Below are 22,501 nucleotides of genomic sequence, written 5' to 3'. Positions count from 1 at the left end.
CCCAGCGCGGGGCCAGCGGCAGCCGGCGGCCGTGGGGCTCCCGCCGCCGCCGCGCCATGGGCCGCTTCCCCGCCGCCGCCGCTGCCATGGCGGCCGCCTTCCTCAGCCCCAGCCTCGCCTTCAGCTCCCACTTCGACCCCGGTAAGTGCCGCAGCCCCGGGGCGGCCGGACCCGCGCCCCGAGCCTCCCCCGGTGCTCCGCCGTGTGCCCGGCTCAGCCCGCGCCGCTGCCCTCCCGGTGCACCGGGAACGGCATCCCCGCACCGCGCCGCACCGCGAGCGGAGCATCCCCGCGCCCTCATCGCCGGGAATGTCACTGTGCGGGCTCTGACAGCCGGAGCCGAGCCGGTGTGGCGGGGGACACCCCGGTGTGGTGCTGGGACACCCCGGTGTGGCGGTGTGACCCCCCGGTGTGACAGTGGGACACCCCGGTGTGGCGGGGGGACACCTCTGTGTGGCCGTGTGACATCCCGGTGTGGCCGTGTGACATCCCGGTGTGGCCGTGTGACATCCCGGTGTGGCGGGTGTCCCCCGGTTTGGCGGTGCGGCGGGGTCGCTGCCGCAGCCGGGCGGCATTTTGTTCGGCGGGCTGGAGCGCGGAGGAATCCCGGGGCTGCGCTGCCTCTGAAGGCATCTCCGGGCTTGGAACGGAATAATAACAACAGGGAGGATGGTGATGGTGAGAGGGAGGAAGACGGAGCCGGGGCTGAGCGCCGCGGCGCCGGGAGCGGGGGCTGAGGGTCCCCGCGGGGCTGGGGTCCGGCGGGGCTCGGTGGGTGCCGGGGCTCGGTGGGTGCCGGGGCTCAGTGGGTGCCGGGGCTCGGGGGGTGCCGGGGCTCGGTGGGCAGCGGCGTTTCGGGGCGCTGCCGTTATGTAAGCGCCGTGTTCCGGCCGCGGCGCAGCTGCAGGAAGATGCTGCAGCCGCGGAGCAGCGCGGGGCTGGCGACTGCGGTGCTGCTCGGGGCTGCGGCCGCCGCAGCCGCCCCTCGCCGCCGCCCCCGCCGCCGCCCCGCGTGCTCTCGGTGCGGGGCTGGCACCGCGCGGCCACCGGGACCCCGGCGGGAGCGTCCGGCGGGCGCTCGGCTCCGGCCCTTTGTTTGCCCGCCCGGGATAGCGCGGCTCGGTGCCCGTGCCGGGCGCGGTGCTGCCGGAGGCTCCGCTGTCGGCGCCGGCTCCCGCATCCCTCCCCGCCGCCTTCCCGCTCCCTCCTTCCTCCGCCGCTCCGCGCACGGTCGGGATCCGTGGGGGGGTTTGGAAATGAGCCGCAGCAGGACTCCCCGAGCGGGGACTTTGTCCCCAGCCGCTCGTTATTTGCCTCTGAAATCTCATTATTTCCATCCAAACTGCGGCAGTGCCGGCACGGAGCCGTTTGCCAGGCTCTCCTCTCCTTCTAGAGATTTTGCTTTGGTTTTTGGTGCGGCCCCGCTCCACGCGAATCCTGCCGGTTTGGTTTCAAAAAGGTTTGGTTTCAAAAGCTCCGTCGCTGTTCGCATCGCTGCTGTGCTGTGCTGCCAGGGCCAGGGCTCGGCGCTGCCGTGCAGCTGCCACCCACCCGCACCGGGAGAGCAATGAAAGGGGGAACAAACCACATTCTGCATTTCACGGCGTTGTGGATTTGCTCCATGTGGCAGCAGCTCCTGCCCGTGTGCCAGCCTGGCTCCCTGGGGGTGCCTTGTGCCAGCGAGGGGCTGGGGCAGCAGTTTGTGGGGCACGTTGGCACCTCAGCTGGGGCAGGACAGGAGAGGCCTGGGGGCTCTGGAGCTGCTGAGGGGAGCATCTCCTTCCTCCTGGTCCTGCGTTCCCTGGACATGCACGGTTGGAAGCTGGGCCATGGGTGGCCTGGTGGCACGGGACAGTGGCAGCAGTGTCACCTGGGGTGGAGGTGCCACAGGATGTGCCAGTGCAGCTGCTCCTGTGCCAGCCTCACCTGCTGGATTTGGCTTGTCCCAACATCTGTGTCAGGGATGTCAGCATCAGCTCTGCCAGGGCTTCGTTCCCTTCCAGGCTCTGGGGGCTCTGGGGGCTCTGGGGGAGGGTCCCAGCCCCGCAGCCTCGTGGTTCCCATCTCTCTTCACCCATTCCCAGGCCAGGCCTGGAGATGCTCCTGCACAGAGCCCTGGAGCCACCAGCGGGGCACAGCCCAGACCTGCCTGCCCCAAGGTGCCCCCCACATCTCCTGGGCTTCCAGGGGGAATGGGTGCCCACTCCTGTCCTGGGGAGTCGAGGAAAAAGGAGGCCAGGGGCCCCCCCAGTCCTGTGGTTTTGGGTCCACCTGGCACCTGCAGCCATGCAGTGACACTCGGTGACACTCGGTGACAGCAGCATGGTGAGTGTTGGTGCTCTGTGTCCGGTGCCTCCGGCTGCTCCTGGCACAAGGATGGGAAAGGACCAGGGGGATCATGGTGGCAAAGGGGACACAGCAGGCAGAAGGACCCTGGCAACCCAAACCAGGGCCAGGCACGCTCTGGCACCCACCAGGCCATGCAGGGGAAGGTGCTGTTGGGACTGGACACACCGAGGGCATTTGGGGCAGGACAGCAGGAGCTCCTTGGCTGGGCGGTGACAGTGGTGGCAGCACCGTGCCCAATGTCCTGTCTTGCCACAGGTTTCCCACTGGGGGACGGCACTCCGGGCTGGAGGGCAGCAGGAGCTGGGCACAGAGCCGGGAGGTGACTCCCAGTGCCCACAGGGATGCTGGGGGCAGGCAGAGTAGGGTGGCATGTGGCAAAGCCCCTGTCCTGGCACAGGGAATGGCACTGGCACAGCACAACAGGGCAGCCAGGCCCCACCTGGCTCGGTGAGGGGGCAGAGCCAGGATCCCGTTCCCTGAGGGTGCCACTTTGCTCCCCGCTCTCCCCTCCCTCCCTCCTGCCCCACGCACCCGGGCGGGCTGCTCTGGAACGCGGACACCCCTCCCTGTCAGGGCCAATTAGCAGAAATTAACACGCCGGGGTTGAAAGGGCCCCGCGCCGCCGGGGGCAGCGGGGCTGTGACTCACGGGCTCCCTGCCCGGCTGGCACTCCCAGCCCTGCCGGGACACCCTGTGCCAGGCCGGCCCGCGGCTCTGCCCTCCCTGGCACCGTCCCCCGGCCGGGGCAGGGCTGCGATGCCCCCGAGCCGAGCCCTGGCACCCCGGGGACAGCAGCGCGTGTGGGGCAGCGGTGGCACTGCCAGCGTGGTGCCAGGGGGGGTTCACACCCATCCGGGCTCTGTGTTCAGTGCTCGGTGCCCGTAGCCAGGCAGCATCCTTGGTGTGACGTCACCTCCTCGCCATCCCACTGCTGGGCTGGAAAATCCCAGGATTTGGGTCAGAGGGGCACCTGGGCTGCTCCGGTGCCATGGCTGAGCCTGCTCCCGCCCTGTGCTGCTGCACTGATCCGGCAAGTGAACCGGGCCGGGGGCACTGCCAGGGGTGGTGGCACGGAGGGATCCAGGGGTGGTGGCATGGAAGGATCCAGGGATGGTGGCACTGTGGCACAGTGGGATCCAGGAGTGGTGGCACAGTGGCATGGTGAGATCCAGGGATGGTGACATGGAGGGATCCAGGGGTGGTGGCACGGAGGGATCCAGGGGTGGTGGCACGGAGGGATCCAGGGGTGGTGGCACAGTAGCATGGTGAGATCCAGGGATGGTGGCATGGAAGGATCCAGGGATGGTGGCACTGTGGCACAGCGGGATCCAGGGATGGTGGCACAGTGGCATGGTGGGATGCAGGGATGGTGGCACCATGGCACGGTGGGATCCAGGGATGATGGGATGCAGGACAATGGTCCTGGCCGTGCACTGCTGCCACTCCAGGGCTCCAGATGTTCTCCTGCCCCAGCAAGTGGCCCCTCAGATCCCCAGTGGGAATTTGCTCCCTGGGGTGGCCTGAGCCACAGGGACCCCACGGGGCCGTGTCACAGGGCTGGAGGGTGACAGGCTGGCCCGAGAGGAGCTGCTCAGTGCTGACTCAGCGTGCCCACTGGCAGGAAAATCAATCTAAATCAATCTCCTGGGGGCATTAATGCCCCTGAGAGCCCGGGAAGCACCATCAGAGCGTGGCACAGCCGTCTCAGGGCTGCCGCTGCCATCGTTGCCATCGGCCAAGCTCCGAGGGCCAGCCCAGGCCCTGATGACCAGGGACACTGAGGGGACACAGAGCACCCTGGGGTGCTCCACAGCTGGCACCGGGCTCCTGGTGGAGCTCAGGACGGGCCAAGGGACAGTGAGTACGTGGGGACCGTGGGTTTGGGAGGGCTGAGAGCCGGAGGAATGGGAATTTCCCAGGATTTCCCGCAGAGCCGCTGTCCCACAGCCCAGACTGTTGGGGGGATCCTGTTCCCTACCCCTTCCCCTGTGCCAGCCGTGCCCACGTCCTCCCTGCAGCCGGGTGCCAGCAGCGGGGTTAGCGCCGTTTGTTTTAATTACTGGAGCGAAGGAAAATTCCAGTGTGGGCAAACGCAGCAAGTGGAACAGCTCTGCCCTGGCTGGCAGGGCACCCACCAGCTGCCAGGCTCCTGCCCCAGCTGTGCCAGGGTGTCCTGCTGCCCAGCCGCCACGGCAGCCACCATTTTCACCTTTCCAAAATAGCTCTGCGGTTGTGTGCTGCCCACCCTCTGCCATCCCTGTGGGGAAGGAGGGATTTTCCACCGCCCTGCTCTGTGTGTTCCCGTGCCTGCCGGTGATTTGGGCACCACGGACTGACCCGAGGGTGGACGTGGGGCAGGGAGGTGCCAGGCCCTGCCCAGCTCCGTGTCCTGAGCATCTTCCATGCTGAGCCCCACTCAGGGCTGGGCAATAGGGTCTGGGCCGTGCTGGGGGGCAGAGCCAGACCCTGAGCCCGGGTTCCCTCCTGTGCCAGGGGACACCCTCACCCCCCGGCCTCCCCCTGCTCGGGCCGTGCTCGGGAGCCGGAGCTGCTCGTTTCATAACGAGCGTTTGGGATATAAATAGGGCGCCCCTCTCGCGCTGCCGCTCCCGCGGTTACGTAAAGGCTCCGGGCTCTGCGAGCCTCGGCGGGCCGGGGGCATGTGCCCGCTACTGCCCTGGCACTGCCCCCAGTACTGCCCCGGTACTGCCCTGGTAAAGCCCCGGTACTGCCCTGGTACTGCCCTGGCACTGCCCCTGGTACAGCCCTGGTACTGCCCTGGTACCGCCCCCGGTACTGCCCCTGGTACTGCCCCGGTACTGCCCCTGGTACTGCCCCTGGTACTGCCCCTGGTACTGCCCCGGTACTGCCCCTGGTACTGCCCTGGCACTGCCCTGGTACTGCCCTGGCACTGCCCCTGGTACTGCCCCAGTACTGCCCTGGTACTGCCCTGGCACTGCCCCTGGTACTGCCCCTGGTACTGCCCCTGGTACTACTCTGGCACTGCCCTGGTACTGCCCTGGCACTGCCCCTGGCACTGCCCTGGTACTGCCCTGGCACTGCCCCTGGTACTGTCCTGGTACAGCCCCTGGCATTGCCCTGGCACTGCCCTGGCACTGCCCCTGGCACTGCCCCTGGCACGGGGATCCCGGGCTCCACGGTGTGGGATGGGCTGCACAGCACTCACTGAGAACAACAAGCTCGGTTTCCAGTATCAATTTGAGCTTGCTTTGCATGCCTTTTATATTTTTAAATTACAATATATTATTATAATAGTAATAATTCTATAATCCGTATAGACTATATAATTATATTAAAAATACAATATATGTAACTCCATGTATAAATCTATACACAATTCCATATGCAATTATAATATCCTATATAATAATAATAATATATTATTACTATATATTATTATTATAGACATTATTATTACCATTTATTATTATTATAGTATTATTAGAATTACATTATAATAATGATATTATTATTATAATATTAGTATTAATTTCTGTGGAAACAGAGGGAATTGTTGGCTCTGCATCAGGGCGGGCTTTGATGGAAGAACTTGATTTTTTGTCCCTAATCAGGCTGACACGCGTGGTGTGTGCGCGCAGCAACGCCAGAGCACGGCCTGTCCCCAGCACAATCCTTGTTTTTATTTCGTTGCTTCAGAAAACGATGGATGATTTTCTGTTATTTTCCACCTATTTATTTTTTGTTGCTGTTTCAGCCCTAGATGGTAGAACCAGAATGAAAGGGCAGAATCAATCCTTTTGGTGAAATACGCCACGCTAAGAGATACAGAAGGAGAAGGGATTAGCCAGGCGTGCCTGGAATTCACAATTAACCGATCCGTTAATCACCAGAGAGGCTGCTCCAGCGGCTCTGGCTCGTCCTGGTGGGAAAAGGTCTCCAGCAATGGGGTAAAGGGCGCTGCTCCCTGCCCTGCCTTTGGTGAGGGGATGCCTGAATCCTGCAGCAGCCCGGCGAGCAGGCTCTGGGTACCGCTGAGGGGTGCCAGGATCCTGAGCAGCCCAGGGCAGGATGCTGTGGGCACCAGCTCCGTGCCAGGCTCCCGGCTGGCACCGTGCCTACTGCCAGCCCCATGGCAGGGGCTCCCAGGCTCAGGGCACAGCTCAGGGTGGTTCCTGCGGGTGCCTCAGTTTCCCCCGGAGCTGCTCAGCCCCCAGGCCCAGCCCGTGCTCACACCCCAAGGGCAGCAGGGGATGAGCAGTGCGTGTCCTATGGGCTGTGAAATTGCTTCCCTGGAAGCTGCCCACGGGCACGGGGATTAGCGAGTGATGCCAGGGAGAGTGGATGGGGCTGGGATGGGAGCGAGCAGCCCGTGGCCAGAGGGGCTGAGGGACGTGAGTGTTTGATCCTGCCCAAATCCCATCCCGATCCTGCCCTGCTCCCTGTCCAAATCCTGCCCCAATCCTGCCCCATTTCCTGCCCCAATCTTGCGCTGCTTCCTACCCATATCCGGCCTTCTCCCTGCCCAAACCCAACCCTGCCCAGCAGGATCTGGCATGTTTCCAGCCTGGAATCCGCGGTGGGCAGCCAGAGGGAAGGGGGGATGTATGGCCCATGCTCCCAAGGCGCCAGAGCAGCATCCATCCCCTCCTGGATGACCCTGCGAGCCCTCCCAGGGCAGCTGGGAACCGCCAGTGGGGAAACTGAGGCACAGCGGTAGGTGCTGCAGCGGGGCCCCGGCGGGAGCGGGGTCGGGGGGTGCCGTGCCCGGAGCCCGGGGCAGTGCCGTGCCCGGAGCCCGGGGCAGTGCCCGGAGCCCAGGAGCAGTGCCCGAAGCCGGGGGCAGTGCCGTGCCCGGAGCCCGGGGCAGTGCCCGGAGCCGGGGGCAGTGCCCGGAGCCGGGGGCAGTGCCGTGCCCGGAGCCCGGGGCAGTGCCCAGCCCGGTCGGAGCCCCGAGCTGCCGCCAGCCCCGTGGGAGCCCCGGCTCGGCCCTTCCGCACACGTCAGCCCCGCGGGCCGGGCGGGCTCCGCCGGCAGGGCCGGGATCGCCGGGCGGCCGCAGCATCGCCCCCGGCCGCGGGAGGAGCGGAGCCCCGGCCGGGCCGTGAGTCAGCAGCGGCGGCGGGAGGGACACCCCGGGCTCTGCCCGGCCCCGTCGGAGCCGCGACCCGCGCCGGGTGGGCGATGCAACAGGCGGGGGGACGGCGCGGGCGGGGCTGTGCTGGCCGCGGGCGTGCCGTGCCTTCCGTGGGGTGGGAGGGCGACTGCTGCACCTCAGTGCACCTCACTGCACCCTTCTGCATCCCGCTGCACCCCATTGTAGCTCACTGCATCCCACTGCACCCCATTGTAGCTCACTGCATCCCAATGCACCCCATTGCACCCCGCTGAATCCCACTGCATCCCATTGTACCCCGCTGCACCCTGCTACATCCCACTGCATCCCATTACACCCTGCTGCACCCCATTGCATCCCACTGCACCCCATTGCACCTCGCTGCATGCCGTTGTACCCTGCCGCACCTCACTGCACCCCACTGCACCCCATTACGCCCTGCTGCACCCCACTGCATCCAGCATCCCCCCCTGTCCCTGTGTCCCTTGTGCTCCCGTTTCCAGGGCTGGGGCTGAGGCTGGGCGGGTGTCCCTGGAGCTGTGGCCTGTCTGCTGCCACCAGCCCCATGACCACCTGCCCCAGCAGCCCCCAGCTGTCCCCTGCCGTGGGGCTGGCCGGGTGAGGGTGGGTGATCCCTGGCTCTGGGGTCGCTGGGTGAGGGGCTGTGAGTGACCCCACAGTTCTGGGGGATGCACAGAGCACCCCTGTGGTGAGGAAGGCCAGGAGAGGGCACGGCTTTGGTGCCAGGGAACCTCACTCCTGCTGGCGGAGCGGGAGGCAGAGCTGGGAATGGAGGGCAGGACGTGCTGAGGGCCCTGGTTTCTCTTGAGGGTCCTGGGGTACTTCAGGCTGCTCTCACTGTGCCCCAGTGTCCCTGGTGTCCCTGGTGTCCGGGGGCCCCTCGTGTCCTGGTGTCCCTGCACTCCAGCAGCTGCTGCTGCAGGTGCACCTGACCTGGATCTGGGATAATTTGGCATCTGAGATGATGCCACACTTGCCATCCCCGTTGCTGAGGGTACAGGGAGGGAAGGTGCCAGTGGGCCATGGCAGTGGTGGTGCCCCTGCCCGGTCTGGGCTGGTCACGGCTCCCAGGTCTCTGGTTGTGCAGGTGGGGAAACTGAGGCAGGCCCAGCTGGATCTGCCTGGCCAATTGTCCTCTCCGGGAACCTCCAGTTCCCGAGCTCGGGGCAGCTCAGCTGCCGGTGCCCTCGGACGGGCTCCCGTGCCCGTGCTCTGCTCCCGTTGCCGTTCAAAGGCTCCTTTCAGTGAGTCATTTTCTCTCTCGCTGCCCCACTATCCAGGGAAAATGGTGACGTTGGCGGCACAAAGTGTGTTCACCATGGAAACCAGCTGGGAGGGGGGGCACGCCGCCCCCCGCTCCTCCCAGGTTCGGCTCTGCATCCCGAGCCTCAGAAGATGGCTCTGGAGCTCCTTCCCTGCTCCCTGGCATGGCGGGGCTGTGCCAAGGCCATGCCGGGAGCCAGGGTGCCCTGTGCCCACCCTGCGTGGTGCCAGGCAGTGCCTGGGGGCAGCGGGTGCTGCTGGTGCCCATGAGGGCAGCAGAACCTTCCCCAGCCCCGGTGCCCTTCAGGTGCCAGTCTCAAGGACACAGGGGAGCCCGAGCAGGGCAGCGTGGCCAGGGCACAGGGACAGGGACACTCCGTGGGCCACGTGCTGGAGCCACGTGTGTGCCACCAGCATCCCCGGCAGGGGCTTGGTGACCAGGGAGGGAGCATGGCCAGGCTCCTGGCTGGGCACAGGGCACAGGCAGGGTCTGTGCCAGGCTCCTGGCTGGGCACAGGGCACTGTCCCAGCCGGGCACCGCAGGGCTCTGGGGGTCTCCAGTGCCCAGCTCCACTGGCAGTGCCACGACCTTCCGCCTGCTCCCACCACAAGGGCGCCGGTTGTTTGGGCAGGCTCCGGGCAGAATAGTAATGTGGCAGCTGCAGCTGGCAGCGGGGCCTGCTGGGGATGGGCAGCTGCGACACGGCCACCTCCGCTGCCACCGTGTGCCCTGCCACCCCACGGGACACCGCACAGCTGGAGTGGGCGGCAGGTGCTGGGATTTGGGGTGTGCTGGTGCCCAGAGGGTGCAGTGCCCAGGCAGTGCGGCCGTGTCCCTTCCCCATGCCCTGTGACCCCTCCCTGGTACCCCCAGCCCTGACCACCTGGTGTCCCCACAGACGGCACCCCCCTTAGTGAGCTCTCCTGGTCCTCCTCGCTGGCTGTTGTGGCCGTTTCCTTCTCGGGGCTCTTCACCTTCATCTTCCTCATGTTGGCCTGTCTGTGCTGCAAGAAGGGGGACATTGGCTTCAAGGTGAGCTGAGGGGCCTGGAGGGGTTCCGGGCTGGGGTGGGGGCTGTTCCCAGGGACCCCGCAAGGGATGGAGGTGTCTGGAGGCTCCTGGTGCAGAATTCTCCACCCCAGTGGATGTGTCCTGGCTCAGGAGAGCAGCGCTTGGAGGGAGGGGTTCAGCACACTGGGGTTGGATCCTGGATCTGAGCTTCAGAGAGCGTGGACCTGTGGGATTCAGCATCCTTGGGGTTGGATCCTGGATCCCAGCCCCACAGAGCATGGATCTGTGGGATTCAGCATCCTTGGGGTTGGATCCTGGATCCCAGCTCCGTAGAGTGTGGGATTCAGGACCCTTGGGGGTCACATCCTGGATCCCAGCCCCACAGAGTGTGGTCCTCTGGGATTCAGGATCCTTGGGGTCACATCCTGGATCCCAGCCCCACAGAGTGTGGGTCTGTGGGATTCAGGATCCTTGGGGTCACATCCTGGATCCCAGCCCCACAGAGTGTGGGTCTGTGGGATTCAGGATCCTTGGGGTCACATCCTGGATCCCAGCCCCAGAGAGTGTGGTTCTCTGGGATTCAGGACCCTTGGGGGTCACATCCTGGATCCCAGCCCCAGAGAGTGTGGTTCTCTGGGATTCAGGATCCTTGGGGGTCACACCCTGGATCCCAGCCCCACAGAGTGTGGGTCTGTGGGATTCAGCATCCTTGGGGTTGGATCCTGGATCCCAGCCCCACAGAGTGTGGTTCTCTGGGATTCAGGACCCTTGGGGGTCACATCCTGGATCCCAGCCCCAGAGAGTGTGGTTCTCTGGGATTCAGCATCCTTGGGGTCACACCCTGACCCATCCGTGCTCCCGGCCAGGCCACGCACGGTTAAGGGCCCGGTCCCACCCGCACGCCCCCGAGGGTGGGAGGCACCGTGACCTCACAGGCACAGAATGTGCCGAGAAAACGCTTTTTCCCTAATTGCTGAGATTTTTGTGGAGGCTCGAGGCGCCCGCGGCGGGAGGGGGTCAGGCCGGGGGGGACACGCCGGGTGCTGGGCACGGTCCCACACCGCCGGAGCACCTCGGCGTGCCGGGGGGCACAGCGACCCGCCGGTGCCCCCGCACTCGTATTTATGTGCGAGCGGCCGCGCCGTGTGCCATGCGCGTGGCCCGCGGTGGCGCATGGCACACGGCGCGGGGCTGGCAGCGCCATGAGGCACAGCCTGGCACGGAGAGATGCTCACCGTGTCCTACCTGCTGGCCCGGGCGGCCTTTGGGAGCCGGGGGCTGCCGGGGTGGCACAGACAGGTAACGGGATGGCCGGTGGGCAGGGCTGTGTGCAGGCAGGGGGGATTTAATGAGCCTGCCGGGGCAGAGGGGTGTGCGGGGCACCAGAGCAGTGGGGAGCCCATGGGGTCACTGTCTCTGCTCGGTGTGTCACCCCCCTGCACCCCGAACCAGGAGTTTGAGAACGCCGAGGGGGACGACTACGTGACAGAGCTGTCGGCGCAGGGCTCGCCTGCCCCCCAGCATGGCCCCGAGGTCTACGTGCTGCCCCTCACCAAGGTGTCCCTGCCCATGGCCAAGCAGCCGGGCCGCTCAGGTAAGGCAGGGCGGGGCAGGACCCCTGTGTGCCACGGCTGGGGCCTCTCATCACGGGGCGCGGGTGATGTGGGGATGCTGGGTGTCCCCTGCGGTGGAGGGACAGCTCCAGCAGAGCCCTGGCAAGGGACAGGCAGCCGAGGTCCCTGGGGAGCACTGCAGGTCCCCCCGTGTGCGGGTCCCTTGTCCCTCCGGTGTGTCCCAGCCCAGGGGAGCAGCACGGGGTGGGACAGGACGCGGCCACCCTGAGCGGTGACATCCACGAGCCCTGGCCCATGTAAACAAGGCCCTGAGTGGGAGAGGAATGTGGGGGGCGCCTGGCCGTGCCCCCTCCCACCCCGTGTCACTCCCTGCCCAAAGAATGGCCACGGAGGGGAGGGCAGGACGGACCAACAATGGCCCCATTGCTGCCTGCCCTTGGCACGGGCTCCCGAGGGGCCGGGCTGTGCCGGGGGGCTGGCAAGGGGCTAAATGCCAGCGCTGTGCCGGGCTCAGCTCTGCACACCCTGCGGAGGAGAGGGGCAGGGACCGGCTCTGCTGCCATCCCGCCCGGGGACACTGACAGCCCACATCCCCTGAGCGTGGGAGCATGCCTGGAGACGAGCATGCCTGGGATGCAGCATTCCCGGGGAGGGATGCTCCGGGGCATCCTGGGGTGGCACCGGGTGGCACGGTGAGGACAGCAGGGCCTGCCTGGGGCTGGTGGGGAGCACAGGCAGGGGGACAGGGGGATGTGTGAGCAGGGGACAGGGGGAGGTGTGGGCAGGGGGATGTGCGGGCAGGGGACAGGGGGATGTGTGAGCAGGGGACAGGGGGATGTGTGGGCAGGGGGACAGGGGGAGGTGTGGGCAGGGGGATGTGCGGGCAGGGGGATGTGTGGGCAGGGGGAGGTGTGAGCAGGGGACAGGGGGATGTGTGGGCAGGGGGACAGGGGGAGGTGTGGGCAGGGGGATGTGCGGGCAGGGGGATGTGTGGGCAGGGGGAGGTGTGAGCAGGGGACAGGGGGATGTGTGGGCAGGGGGATGTGCAGGCAGGGGGACAGGGGGATGTGCGGGCAGGGGACAGGGGGATGTGCGGGCAGGGGGATGTGCGGGCAGGGGACAGGGGGAGGTGTGGGCAGGGGGACAGGGGGAGGTGTGGGCAGGGGAACAGGGGGAGGTGTGGGCAGGGGAACAGGGCGATGTGCGGGCCGGGCGATGCGCGGGCAGGGGGATGTGCGGGCAGGGGGACAGGGCGATGTGCGGGCAGGGGGATGTGCAGGCAGGGGGATGTGCGGGCAGGGGGACAGGGGGATGTGCAGGCAGTTGGATGTGCGGGCAGGGGGACACGCGGGCAGCTGGATGGGCTCTGTTACAGTGCAGCTCCTCAAGTCGGCGGACCTGGGGCGGCAGAGCCTGCTGTACCTGAAGGAGATCGGCCATGGCTGGTTTGGCAAGGTGAGCCCAGGGACCCCCGGATCCCCCAGCCCGGTGGGACACGGGGCCCCGGCTGTGCCAGGGGGGTTTGGGGTGTGGATGGAGGGATGAGCCTGTCCCTCACCCCAGGTGTTCCTGGGGGAGGTGAACTCGGGCATCAGCAGCACCCAGGTGGTGGTGAAGGAGCTGAAGGCGAGTGCCAGCGTGCAGGACCAGATGCAGTTCCTGGAAGAAGCGCAGCCCTACAGGTACCTCTGGGGTCACTCCACAGTGCTGGGAGCGGGGATGCTGTGCCATGGGGGCAGATCCACCCCGTGCCACCTTCAGCTGCCCGGCAGAGCCGTGGCTGCCCCTTGCTCTGGGGCAGCACAGTTCTGTGGGGACACAGCCATGCCATGGGGCAGCAGTGAGGTCATGGGCAGAGCTGGGCCAAGGGGGGGGGCACAGGGCTGCTCCTGCCCCAGCACAGCTGAACAAATATCCCTTTGTGACACATCCCGGGCGCTGGGACGTGCTGGTACCCGCTCCCAGCAGCCCCTGTGGTGCAGGCAGGACGATGGCTCCCGGGGCACTGCTGCCATCCCCCTGGCACAGGCAGGGCGATGGGCACTGCTGCCATCCCCCTGGCACAGGCAGGGCGATGGGCACCGCTGCCATCCCCCTGGCACAGGCAGGGCGATGGGCACTGCTGCCATCCCCCTGGCACAGGCGGGGCGGTGGTGCACAAACCCCCCCATTGCTGTGCCCACGCAGAGCCCTCCAGCACACCAACCTGCTGCAGTGCCTGGCCCAGTGCGCCGAGGTCACGCCGTACCTGCTGGTGATGGAGTTCTGCCCGCTGGTGAGTCCCTGTGCCCGCTGCCCGCGGTGCCCCCGGGCGCCAGGCACGGGGGGTGACGGTGGCGCTGCCCGCAGGGTGACCTGAAGGGGTACCTGCGGAGCTGCCGGGGGGCCGAGGCCATGACCCCGGACCTGCTGACCCTGCAGAGGATGGCGTGCGAGGTGGCCTGCGGCGTGCTGCACCTGCACAGGAACAACTACATCCACAGGTACGCTGGGCCACCTTCTGGGGAGCGGGGAGGGTCTGCACGGGGGTCCCCAGGGTGCCAGCGCTCCTGCCCCGCCACTGCTCCTCCTGCCCAACAATATCCTGGTGCTGAGTGAGTTGCACACGGAGACTCCAGCATCAGTGATTTTGTTGAGGAGGGGGCGCGCTGCCGTCAGGGGCACCGGAGCGTCCCCAGCCGAGCCTGGCTCTGCAGGTGGGTCCCCACGAGGGTGCTGGAGCTGTGGGAGGGGGACACGGGGCTCCCAGCTGTGCTGGAGAGGGACTCCCTTGGGGCAGCCCAGTCTCGGTGGTTCCGTCTGTGCCCGCCCAGTGCCGGAGCAGCCGCCCGGGTGCCCGGCCCCGTGCCAGGGCTCACGTTGCCCGGGAACAGGCTCCTTCTGCTTGGCTCGGCGTGTGACGGATGGACGGACGGACAGCCGCGCGGGCATTCCTGCTGCGCACTGAGAGCCGCGTTAGGGCACGCCCGGGGCGGGCGGGACCGGCCCCGCCGCCGCTCGGCCGCCCCAGCCGGGTCCCGGTGGTGCCCGCCGAGCTCTCGGCGCCGGTGACAGCTCCGGCTTTGCTTGGCAGCGACCTGGCCCTGCGGAACTGCCTCCTGACCGCCGACCTCACCGTGAAGATCGGGGACTACGGGCTCTCGCACTGCAAGTACAAAGTAAGGCTGCTTGGAGGGAGGAGGGGGCTGGGGCTGGCGCTTCGATACCCCCGTACCCACCCTGGCACAGACCCGATGAGCCTTCCCCCGCCCCCACACACACATCCCCCTGCCCAGCGGTGTCGGGGCACCCCTGTGTTTGCTGGGGGGCAGGGGGGTTCAGACCACCCTGTGAGGGACCCTTAGCGCCAGCCGGTGTGCCCTGGCACCCACCCAGCAGGGTGACACTGCCTGGGCTGGCCCAGACGTGCCCCTCTGCCAGGCAGCTGCAGGGTGGGGTTGTCCATTTGTGTCTCTGCCCTGCTCCAGTTTGCCCACAGCTCCTGCAGAGCTGGGATTGCCGAACTGGGGGTCTGGAGGGGCTCCGGTGGGGGAGCAGAGGGGGCAAGGAGGGGAGACAAGAGGGGACAGTAGGTGCCAGGAGCAGAGCAGGACAGGCTGGGGGCAGTGTGGGGGAACAAGGGGCACGGGGCGCAGTGTGGGGGAACAAGGGGCGCAGGGGTAGCGATGGAGGCTGGGGAGGCAGGGGATGGTGGCGTGGCCGGTCCCTGACGCCATGGATTGACGTTCTCTTCTCGTACTGACCCTGCACACTTGGCAGGACGACTACTTCGTGACGGCCGACCAGCTGTGGGTGCCGCTGCGCTGGATCGCGCCCGAGCTCATCGATGAGGTGCACGGCAACCTGCTCGTGGTAGACCAGACCAAGGCCAGCAACGTCTGGTGAGCGGCTCTGGGGGGCTCGGGGGGCTGCAGCCTCATCTCTGGGGTGCATTGGGGCGGTTTGGGGGCTCTGCAGCCTCACGGGGCGCGTCGGGGTGGTTTTGGGCCGATGCAGGGGGCGGGATGGGGCTCTCCCTGCAGCCCCAGCACGGTGCCATGCCCGCAGGTCGCTGGGCGTCACCATTTGGGAGCTGTTTGAGCTGGGCAGCCAGCCCTACGACCACTACTCCGACCGCCAAGTGCTGGCCTACGCCATCAAGGAGCAGCAGCTGAAGCTGCCCAAGCCCCAGCTGAAGCTGTCGCTGTCGGAGCGCTGGTGAGGAGCCCGAGGTGCCCCCTTCCCCTGCCCCGCGGCACGGGCGGGGGCCGGGCTGACGCTGCCGCTCCCCACGGCAGGTACGAGGTGATGCAGTTCTGCTGGCTGCAGCCCGAGCAGCGCCCCACGGCCGAGGAGGTGCACCTGCTGCTGTCCTACCTGTGCGCCAAGGGCGCCACGGAGGCCGAGGAGGACTTCGAGAAGCGCTGGAATTCCATGAAGCCCAACGGCAGCGCCAGCGGCAGCCACCACGGCCCCGAGCTCTCGTCCTTCCCGCTGCTGGAGCAGTTCTCGGCCGACGGCTTCCCCTCAGACGGGGACGACATCCTCACCGTCATGGAGACCAGCCACGGCCTCAACTTCGAGTACAAGTGGGAGCACACCAAGACCGAGCACTTCCAGGCCCCGCTGGGGTCCCTGAGCCCCAGCAGCGCCGCCCGCTACCACGACCTCTATTACCCGGCCACGACGGCGGGGCTCAGCCTGGGGGTGTCCCCGTCCTGCTACGAGTGCAAGGCGTCGGGCTGCCCCGGGGTGCCGGCGCCCGGCGTGGTGCCCATCCTGGGCGCGCACAGCCCCTCTCTGGGCAGCGAGTACTACATCCGCATCGAGGGCCCCGGCGAGGGCAGCGCCGAGCTGGACTACGCCATGTGCACCTACAGCCCGGCGGGCGAGCGGGGCGGCCCGCGGGCCCCGGCCTGCTGGAGAGCGCAGGGCGGCCGCGGCGGCGGCGCCTACGACTCGGACTCGGGCAGCCCCACGGTGTCCCTGAGCATGGAGCCGCTGCTGGGCCACGCTCCCGCGGCCGAGGGCTCCTGGGAGTGCGCCGAGTACTACCCGTACCCGTGCCCCGGGCCGGAGCCGCGGGGATACGAGCCGGCCCCCGGCCGCGGGGCCGAGGGGTACCTGCTGGAGGAGGAGCCCCCCCGGCCGGGCGGCCAGGACTGGCCCGTGCCCGCCTTCCAGGCCGGCGTCTTTGCCGACCCGCTGGGCGTCTCGCCGTCGGGGAACTGCGCCTACAGCCCGCCGGGGTACGGGGGCACGGCGGGCCCGAGCGGGGCCCCTCCGGACTGCGTGGCGCTGGAGCTGGGCGAGGAGAGCCCCCCCAGCGCCCCCGAGGCGGCCGGTGCCAGCCCCCCGCCTCAGCGGCACCCGTGGGCCTCCAACAGCTCCTCCAACAACAACATCGGCGGCGGCAGCCCCCGCGAGCCCCCGGCCGGCGACAGCTGGTGCTACCGCCGCATGATCACCTTCCGCGGGCTCATGGCCAAGCCGCTGGGCACGGTGCCCCGCGGGCAGCCCCAGCTCGGGGGGTCCCCGCCGGGACGCGACTTCCTCCGCCCGCGGCAGGATCAGCCCCCCGCCATGGCCGGCGGCTCCTCCTCCCCGTGCCGCTCGCCCTCCCCGCGGCGGCAGGCCTGGCACGGCCGTGACTCATCACCCTGCGGCCCCGCGCAGCCCGGCACGCTGGCGGAGAGCCCCGCCGCGCCCTGGGGCCCCGCCGCGGCCCCGCCACCTGCGCCGGGGGCCCCGCGCGATGCCCACCCTGAGGAGAGCCCGGCCGGGGGAAGCCCTGCCCGCAGCCCGCCGCCCCCCGCCGCCGCGGGCCCGGGCGAGGCCGCCCCCCCCACGGCTGGCACGGCCGCCCCGAGCCCCGGCCCCCCCGGGCAGCCCGGCGCGGACGGCGCCCAGCCCGCAGCGGAGCCCGCCCAGGCGCCCGCCGAGGCCGCGGCCGAGAGCGGCGCCCGTGCCGCCAGCGACGCCGACCGGACGCCCGACAAGACCTTCTCCAGCAGCAGCTTCCCCAGCGTGGACGAGGGCAGCGACGAGGACACGGCCGAGCTGACCTCCGGCGTCTTCACCGACTTCTCCGGGGAGTACGCGGAGCGGGCGGAGGCGGCCCCGGCGCTCAGGTCCCTGCAGAAGCAGGTGGGCACGCCGGACTCGCTGGAGTCGCTGGACATCCCCTCCACCGGCAGCTCCTGCGAGGTGCTCAGCCCCGGCGCCTTCGTGCCCGCCGGCCAGGCCCGCGCCCTCGACAGCGGCTACGACACCGAGAACAACGAGTCCCCCGAGTTCGTGCTCAAGGAGCCCCACGAGCCCCGAGAGCCCGAGGCCTTCAGCCAGCTGGGGAAGCCGCCCCCGGGGCTGCCGGGGGCCGAGGGCGAGGCTGCGGCCCCCGAGACGCGGCTGCCCAGCGGCCCGGGCACCGAGGTGCCCGGCCTGGCCGAGAAGAGCCCGTACCGCGACTCTGCCTATTTCTCCGACTGCGACGCCGAGGCCGAGCGCGGCCACAAGGACGAGGGGGACAGCGATGGCTCCCGCACCCCGGAGGCAGAGGAGGGTCCCCGCTCCCCTTTGCAGGACGCGGGGCGAGGAGAGGACCCGCTGCACCCGCCGGGGGCACCCGGCAGCCCCCCGGCCGCGCCTGGCGTCGCGGTGGCGGTGCCCACGCCGGCGGCCGTGGCTTTGGAGGGGGACTGGGTGGCCACGGGGGCCGGGAGCTCACCGGAGCAGGTGCCTGGCACCGAGCAGAGCCCCGCTGGCACGGGGCTGGTGCCGGGCAGCCCCCCGCGCCCCGACGCAGACACCTGTCCCCCGGGCTCCGTGACCCCCAAGACTTTCCTCTTGACCCCGGTGCCTGTGAGCCCTGGGGAGCCATCAGCTGTTGGAGGGACCTGCGTGTCCGAGGGCGTCCCTGGACTTGGGGGGGCCACAGTGGGGGACAAACAGACTGTGACCCCCGCGCTGGGGCTTGGGGAGCGGGGGCTGCCCCTGGAGGGGCCCGGGGTGGGCGATGCGCCGGGGGGACCCAGCACGCTGCTCCCCGGGGCAGAATCGCCGCCCGGTCTCTCCCCGGCCCCGGCTGCCCCCGAGCGCCGAGAGGAGCCAGAGGAGGAGGAGGAGGACACGGAAGACAGCGATGAGTCGGATGAGGAGCTGCGCTGCTACAACATCCAGGAGCAGAGCGAGGAGAGCGAGGAGGAGCCGGCGGCCGTGCCCATCGTGGTGGCCGAGAGCCAGAGCGGCCGGAACCTGCGCAGCCTCCTCAAGATGCCCAGCCTGCTGTCCGAGTCCTTCTGCGAGGACCTGGAGCGCAAGAAAAAGGCCGTCTCCTTCTACGACGATGTGACCATCTACCTCTTCGACCAGGTGGGTGCCCTGGGGACAGAGCCCGGTGCTGGGCACGGCTCCGTGCCGTTTTGGTGATGGGAGCCATCCCCAGCCGAGCCCCCAGTGATGTTCCTCCCTGCTGTTTCCCCATCCTCAGGAAAGCCCCACGCGGGAGCTGGCTGAGCAGAGCTTCCCAGAGCCCACCCTGCCTTCGGGGCAGCCCCCCTCGCCTTCGGGGCAGCCCCCTGCCAGTGGCAGCCCCCCCAGCCCCACGGACAGGCTCGGGGCCTCCGACGACTCTTCGGACGGCAACGCCTCGGAAGAGAGTGAGACCAGGAGGAGCTCATGGGGCTGGTGATGGTGGGGTGGTGGGAGGGCAGCAGTTATGGGATCCTGGGGAGGCAGTTGCAGGGTCACGGGGACAGCAGTTATGGATGATGGAGGGCCATTTATGGGGTGATGGGGTTAGAGGTTATGGGGCTCTCAGTGGGCTCAGCCCCCTCGCTTTGTATCCCAGGCGGTGGCTTCGAGTGGGACGACGACTTCCCGCTGATGCCAGCGAAGCAGTCCCTGGTGGCCTCGCTGCCGGGGACGCCGGCGGAGCCCCCCGCGGCCGTGGTGCCACCGCAGAAACAGGTGCTGCCCATCCAGTTCTCCCGGTTCACGGTGTCACCTGCCCCGGTGTCCCGGTTCTCCATCACCCACGTCTCCGACTCGGACATGGACTCCATAGGAGGTGAGTCCCCCTTGGGATGCTGCCCTGTGGGTACCCAGAGCAGCCGTGTCCCAGCGCCATCCACGCTGTGAGCTCTGTCCCTGCGCCCCTGTGAAGGGCTGGATGTCCCGCGGGGGTCCGGGACCCTCTCACGGCTCTCTCTGCTCCTTGCAGGCAGCAGCGAGGACGGTGACCGGGAGTGAGCGGGCCGGGACGCAGCCGGCATTGCCCTGGCACCGGGGCGGCGCGGGGGCCGCCCGTGGGCTCCCAGACCCCGCTGGGCAGTTCGGTTTTTAGGCAGATTTTGTCACAAGGAGCTCGTTTGCTGCTTCGAGTGGGAGCGGGGCCGGCGCGGCCCCCGCGGGGCCAGGCGGTGGGTGACGGTGACGCCGAGCGCGCGTGCGGGTGGCCGTGAGCGTGCGTGTAAAATAGACACTTATATATATATATACATATATATATATATATAAATCATAGCGTTCCGAGGGTAGTGCCCTGACCTTGCTAACATTTGCCCAGTGTCCTCCCCAGTGAAGTTTCCCCTTGGCTTCTTGCCCACATGTGCTCCCCGAGGCAGTTTGTCCCCCACACCCCTTCTCCCCCGGGCTGTCCCCTCCCTGTGCCCCGTGCTCAGTCTTGCACCTTGTGGCAGCTTGGCTGTCCCACGGCTGCCCCAGAGGCACTCCACGACATTCCTGACCGAGGGCTGCTGGCTGCTGCCACTCTGGATGTCACTCCCTGTGCCAGGGGTGCCACCGGCTCCCCAGAGCGATCCCCATGGCTTTGGAGCTCCCCTCCCTTGGTTTGCAGGGATCAGTCCCAGCTGGGGACCCTGAGGACTGCTGGGACCCTTGCCCAATGTAGTGAGGAGCAACACGTGGAGGGCTGATTGTGGAGGGAGTATCCCCCACCGGGACCCGCCAACCTGACTATTTTTGTATTTAAACAAAATTATTAAAAAACCCTAACCCCAACCCCACCCCAAAACCAAAACTTGCTGTTGACTGAACCCACATTGACGCGATTTTAAGTTATTGCTGCCAAAGAGACTTATTGGGGATGGTGGGAGGGGGGCGCGCTCGTGGTTCTTTGTTCTGTTTTGGGTTTTTTTTTGTTTGTTCGTTTCTTTCTTTGTTTTGTTTTTTTTTTTTTTTTTTTTTTTAATTCATTCGAGGCTTAGGATAATTGTGCAATTCCAGCTTCCGGAAGGAAATAGAAGTAAGCGGAGCTGAGCGAAACCTTGAATTCAGGGCTGGTTCCTTTTGGGGTCTATAGACCAAACCCTGAGGTGAGAAATGTCCCCCCTGAGCCCCTGCCCCTGTCCTGGCTCCTGTGCAGGGGGATGAGGGCACACGGGTGTCCCCATGCAGGGACGTTGCACACACAGCACCCATGTGGGATGGGGCTGGTGCCAGGGGCTCTGCTCCATGCCACAGGGTGGTCCCACCCTGGGCTGGACACAGCTCTGGCACCAGGACCAGTGGGATGTGCCCATCCCCAGCCTGGCATCGGTCCTGGCAGAGGTGTCCCATACCCACCCATCCCTCTCCCACCCTCTCCCATGGCCAGCCAAGCCCAGCTGTGTCCCAGCTGGAGTGCCCTCGGTGCTCAGGAAGCTTTTGAGGGGGCCAGGGGCTGTTCCCCAGCCCAGGACCCCGGGGGACCCCAGTTCAGCCCCAGGGTGGCCATGCCACCCCATACCCCCACTGCTGGTTCCTCCCCCCTGCTAAGCAATGAGTGCTCATTTAAGTGTTTTATTTAACCCCCACCTGGCCTGTCAGCCCCTCACCCAAATTCTCCCAAGCTTTTTCCTTATCCTTTCCAGCAGGAGCCCACCCCCTGCCCTGACCAGGGTGCAGCACCCAGAGCTGCTCCCCACGCAGGACTGGGGTGCTCCTGGGACTCCCTTCCCTCAGCACCCACCCTCGTACGCCTGAACCCCCTTCCCTGCGCCCCCCAACACCAGGGGGGTTTGCCCAGCCCCTGGCACCCAGGGGTGCTGGCCCAGCCCCACCCCACGCCCCGGGTTTGGTCTATGGCGCCGCAGGTCCAGGATGAGGACAGAGCTGTGGCTTGGGTAACTTTTTTAATAGAAAGGCTCTTCTTACATGGTCTATTTTCTCAATACGGGTCATAATTGCTGTATTTTTTATCAGTGCTGATTTCCATACAGCTCCCAGCATGTGTGTCAAATCTCATCGGGCCAATAATAAAGTTTTTAAAATATCTTAAGCCGTTTCCTGCCCCGATCATTGCCCAGCACCCAGGATGGAGCCAGCTCGGGAGGGTCCCAGCCACGCTCCAGGGCCAGGCAGGAGCCTCTGGCCAGGGAAACGCTGCAGGAGGGAGGGCTGAGGGAGGCTGAATCGCTCATAAATTACGTTTTCTCATAAAAAATCATTTCAGGTTACGTCTTGCAGGTGCCACCGAGCCAGGAGGTGCAGCAAAGCCCCCGGGGGCTGGCTGGAGCCAGGGGGGCAGCTTGGGGGGCCCAGGGGACAGCCCCTGGCACGGGGGTGGAAGAGGACACCGCAGTGGCCGAGGGGACCCCAGGCCTGTCCCCACCCCGGGCTGTGGCCACCAGCCCGCTCCCACCCACTGCCCACCCCCCAGCAGAGCCCTTTCCCTCACCCCTGCCCCTCTGCCCCCCAGCCATCTGCTCCAGCCCTGGGAGAGGAAGAGGAGGCACATCATGGAGCTGGCAGCCCTCGTGCAGAGCTGGAGCCCGGGCAGTCACGGGTGAAGCTGTTTTCCTGCAGTGGAGCTGGAAATTCCACCAGAGGGGACACAGGAGAGATGGATGAGCCACCACGTTTGACTGGGACCGAGCCCCCTGGGCTGGGGATGCTCTGTGCCCTGCCCAGTGCCCAGCCAAGCGGGCACTGCCTGGGCTGTGGGCACCAGGACTTGCTGCACCAGCGATCAGAAAGTGCAAAAGGAGAAATACAACGGAAAAAGCAAAACTCTGTTCGGGTTCCAGCCCTCACCCATGGGAGACACAGTTCCTGCCTGGAAACCTCTCCTCCCTGTCTGTGGAGCAAGGATGTGACCCTGGTCACTCAGGAGCTGCGGGAAGGGCTGTGGGAGCCACCCCGCTCGTGGGCACCCCCAGCAGTAAGCTTAGCAAGTGTGTGTGTATATATATTGATATATATTTATCT

The 22,501-nt window shown here is 67.1% G+C and overlaps 1 protein-coding gene across 1 annotated transcript; it reads left to right on the top strand.

Moving 5' to 3' along the window:
- The first annotated feature begins 34 nt into the window (after positions 1-34).
- Positions 35-20,760, top strand: AATK (apoptosis associated tyrosine kinase). The gene is made up of 14 exons (XM_058038984.1): positions 35-141; positions 9,628-9,761; positions 11,193-11,334; positions 12,690-12,769; positions 12,878-12,996; positions 13,502-13,589; positions 13,664-13,797; positions 14,388-14,472; positions 15,074-15,195; positions 15,362-15,511; positions 15,592-18,664; positions 18,783-18,951; positions 19,143-19,361; positions 19,515-20,760. The coding sequence occupies exons 1-14, from the start codon at positions 57-59 to the stop codon at positions 19,541-19,543; spliced, it is 4,629 nt and encodes a 1,542-aa protein (XP_057894967.1). The 5' UTR covers positions 35-56; the 3' UTR covers positions 19,544-20,760.
- The last annotated feature ends 1,741 nt before the right edge of the window (positions 20,761-22,501 follow it).

This window comes from Melospiza georgiana, chromosome 21 (genome assembly GCF_028018845.1).
Source record: "Melospiza georgiana isolate bMelGeo1 chromosome 21, bMelGeo1.pri, whole genome shotgun sequence".
NCBI classification, from domain to species: Eukaryota; Metazoa; Chordata; class Aves; order Passeriformes; family Passerellidae; genus Melospiza; species Melospiza georgiana.
The sequence above is the reverse complement of the archived record's forward strand: the minus strand, read 5'-3'. Positions and strand labels throughout refer to the sequence as shown.